General features: G+C 57.5%; 1 protein-coding gene across 1 annotated transcript; it reads left to right on the forward strand.

The window, feature by feature from the left end:
- Window positions 1-14: 14 nt before the first annotated feature.
- MNEG_6057 (endoglucanase) lies at window positions 15-1,862 on the forward strand (the record flags this gene model as incomplete). Its single annotated transcript, XM_014045471.1, has 5 exons — window positions 15-113; window positions 397-495; window positions 717-980; window positions 1,288-1,356; window positions 1,572-1,862. 5 exons carry the CDS (start codon window positions 15-17, stop codon window positions 1,860-1,862), a joined length of 822 nt encoding a protein of 273 aa, XP_013900925.1.
- Window positions 1,863-2,621: the final 759 nt, after the last annotated feature.

The following is a 2,621-nucleotide window of genomic DNA, read 5'->3' on the forward strand; positions in this document are numbered from 1 at the left end:
GTGAGGCGAATGAAATGTTTGCCATCGACATCTCTGTGGCGGCGCCTTTTGCCTCCATTGTGGACGCCAGTGCCTCCAGCAGCACCGTCACCATCAGGAACACGCTTGTGCAGGTAGCTACGTGCACACACACACACACATACACACACACACACACACACACACACACCATCACCAACCAACCCGTCATTTGCATGCATACATGGGTCATGCATGCTGGGCCAGCTGCCTCTGCAGAATTGGGGGAGCGTTGCGCATGGTGATGCCGTGTGGAGATGGCCGGATGACTGTATAGCAAGCACCTCGCCAAGGCAATCTGCTGCATCCTCGGGTCTTGCCTACAACCCACCTCAAGCTGCTGCTATACATCCGTTCTCCATGCACATGCATTCGCAGCCCGTCGCCCGCATCTCGCCGGCAAGTCAGACTGTGGACGAAGGCTTGCCTGGGCAACCGACTTCTGCCGGGGCCCAAGTGTCGCTGACTGCTCAGCCGGTGGGTTCAAGGTGTTTGCAATGCTTGTAGCCAGTGCATGTTGCTGAACAGCCACGGGTCGCTGCCATGCGGGTCAAAATAGCATGCTTGCACGTGTTTCATGCGATTGTAATGTGCTTTCACCACCTTTGCTGCCCCCTTGTGTTGCGATGACACAAAACGACCAGAGGCAAGCTGTGCTGCGCCCTCCCACTTGCTGCTGCTGCGGCCACCTCGCTCAGGCCTCCGACATCACTGTGAACTTCACCACGCGTGACATCACAGCCACCGCGGGTGCTGACTACACTGCCACGAGCGGGTCGCTGACATTCACGCCTGCCAACTGGGCTGGGCCCCAACAAGTCACTGTTGGCATCCTGCCAGACGTGCTGCTTGAGGCGAATGAAACGTTTGCCATCGACATCTCTGTGGCGGCGCCTTTTGCCTCCATTGTGGACGCCAGTGCCTCCAGCAGCACCGTCACCATCAGGAACACGCTTGTGCAGGTAGCTATGAGCACACACACAACCAACCAACCAACCAATCAACCCACCAACCAACCAACCAGTTGGTTGGATGCATGCATGGGTGATGCATGCTGGGCCCGCCGGCTCTGCAAAGCCAGGGCAGCCTTGTGCATGGTGTCAGAGACGGCCTGGATGACTGTATAGCAAGCACCATACCAACGCGATCCGTTGCATCCTCTCGTCTGGTCGCACTCACGTGAGCAAGCCGTCCCAAGCTGCCGCTATACACCCGCCCACCGCGCACGTGCATTTGCAGCCCGTCGCCCGCATCTCGCCGGCAATCCAGACTGTGGACGAAGGCTTGCCTGGGCAACCGACTTCTGCAGGGGCCCAAGTGTCGCTGACTGCTCAGCCGGTGGGTTCAAGGTGGTTGCAATGCTTGCAGGCAGCGCGTGATGCTGAACAGCCACGGGTCGCTGCCATGCGGGTCCAATCAGTATGCTGGCGCATGTTTTGTGCAATCGTATTGTGCATTCATCACCCCCTCTTGTTGTGATGACACAAAATGACTAGAGGCAAGCCGTGCTGCGCCCTCCCACTTGCTGCTGCTGCTGCGGTCACCCCGCTCAGGCCTCTGACATCACTGTGAACTTCACCACGCGTGACATCACAGCCACTGCGGGTGCTGACTACACTGCCACGAGCGGGTCGCTGACATTCACGCCTGCCAACTGGGCCGTGCCCCAACAAGTTACTGTTGGCATCCTGCCAGACGTGCTGCGTGAGGCGAATGAAATGTTTGCCATCGACATCTCTGTGGCGGCGCCTTTTGCCTCCATTGTGGACCCCAGCGCCTCCAGCAGCACCGTTACCATCAGGAACACGCTTGTGCAGGTACCCCGCGTTTGCTTTTGGCAGTAACTGTGTGTCGCCACTGGTACACACCCACACAGCGGATAGCATCACTGCAGCGTATTGACTGTTGCTATAACTTCAAGTGAAAGTAAAATGCCATGCAAGTCGTATTCTCTCTGACCCTAACGGACTCTGGCTGCTGCTCTCAATCACCACCAAATTCGCAGCCCACCGTCCGGATTTCGCCAGGCAGCCAGACAGTGGACGAAGGCGTGCCTGGCCAGGCTGTGACCGCAGCTGCCCAAGTGATGCTGACCGCTCAGCCGGTGAGTATCCAGTTTGTGTTGCCATAAGGCTATGATGGTGGCAGGGCGCTGGCGGCCAGGCATGCAGTTGCAAAACTTTAGGATCTATGTTTGCTGTGCTATCAATCTCCATTCCCTTGCCTCTTTATACAAGGGGGAGGATGGTTTCGCGTTGCAACTGCACTTGCCCTTGATTTGCTGCTGCTCCCTGTTTCCACCATTCTGCTCAGGCCTCTGACGTCACAGTGAACTTCACCACGCGTGACATCACAGCCACTGCGGGATTTGACTACACTTACACAGCTGGGTCGCTTGTCATCACACGTGAAAATTGGAACGCGCCCAGCTCCATAGCCGTGCCCATTTTACCAGACAGGCGTTTTGAGGGGGACGAGGCGTTTGCAATCGACATTCTGGCGCCGCTGCCTTCCGGTCTGCTGCTGGACACCAACGCCTCAAGCAGCAGTGTCACCATCAAAAACACATTGGTGAGTGGCGAGGGCATGGGGCAAAGCAGGGC

Source organism: Monoraphidium neglectum (genome assembly GCF_000611645.1).
Source record: "Monoraphidium neglectum strain SAG 48.87 unplaced genomic scaffold scaffold00952, whole genome shotgun sequence".
Classification (NCBI taxonomy): Eukaryota; Viridiplantae; Chlorophyta; class Chlorophyceae; order Sphaeropleales; family Selenastraceae; genus Monoraphidium; species Monoraphidium neglectum.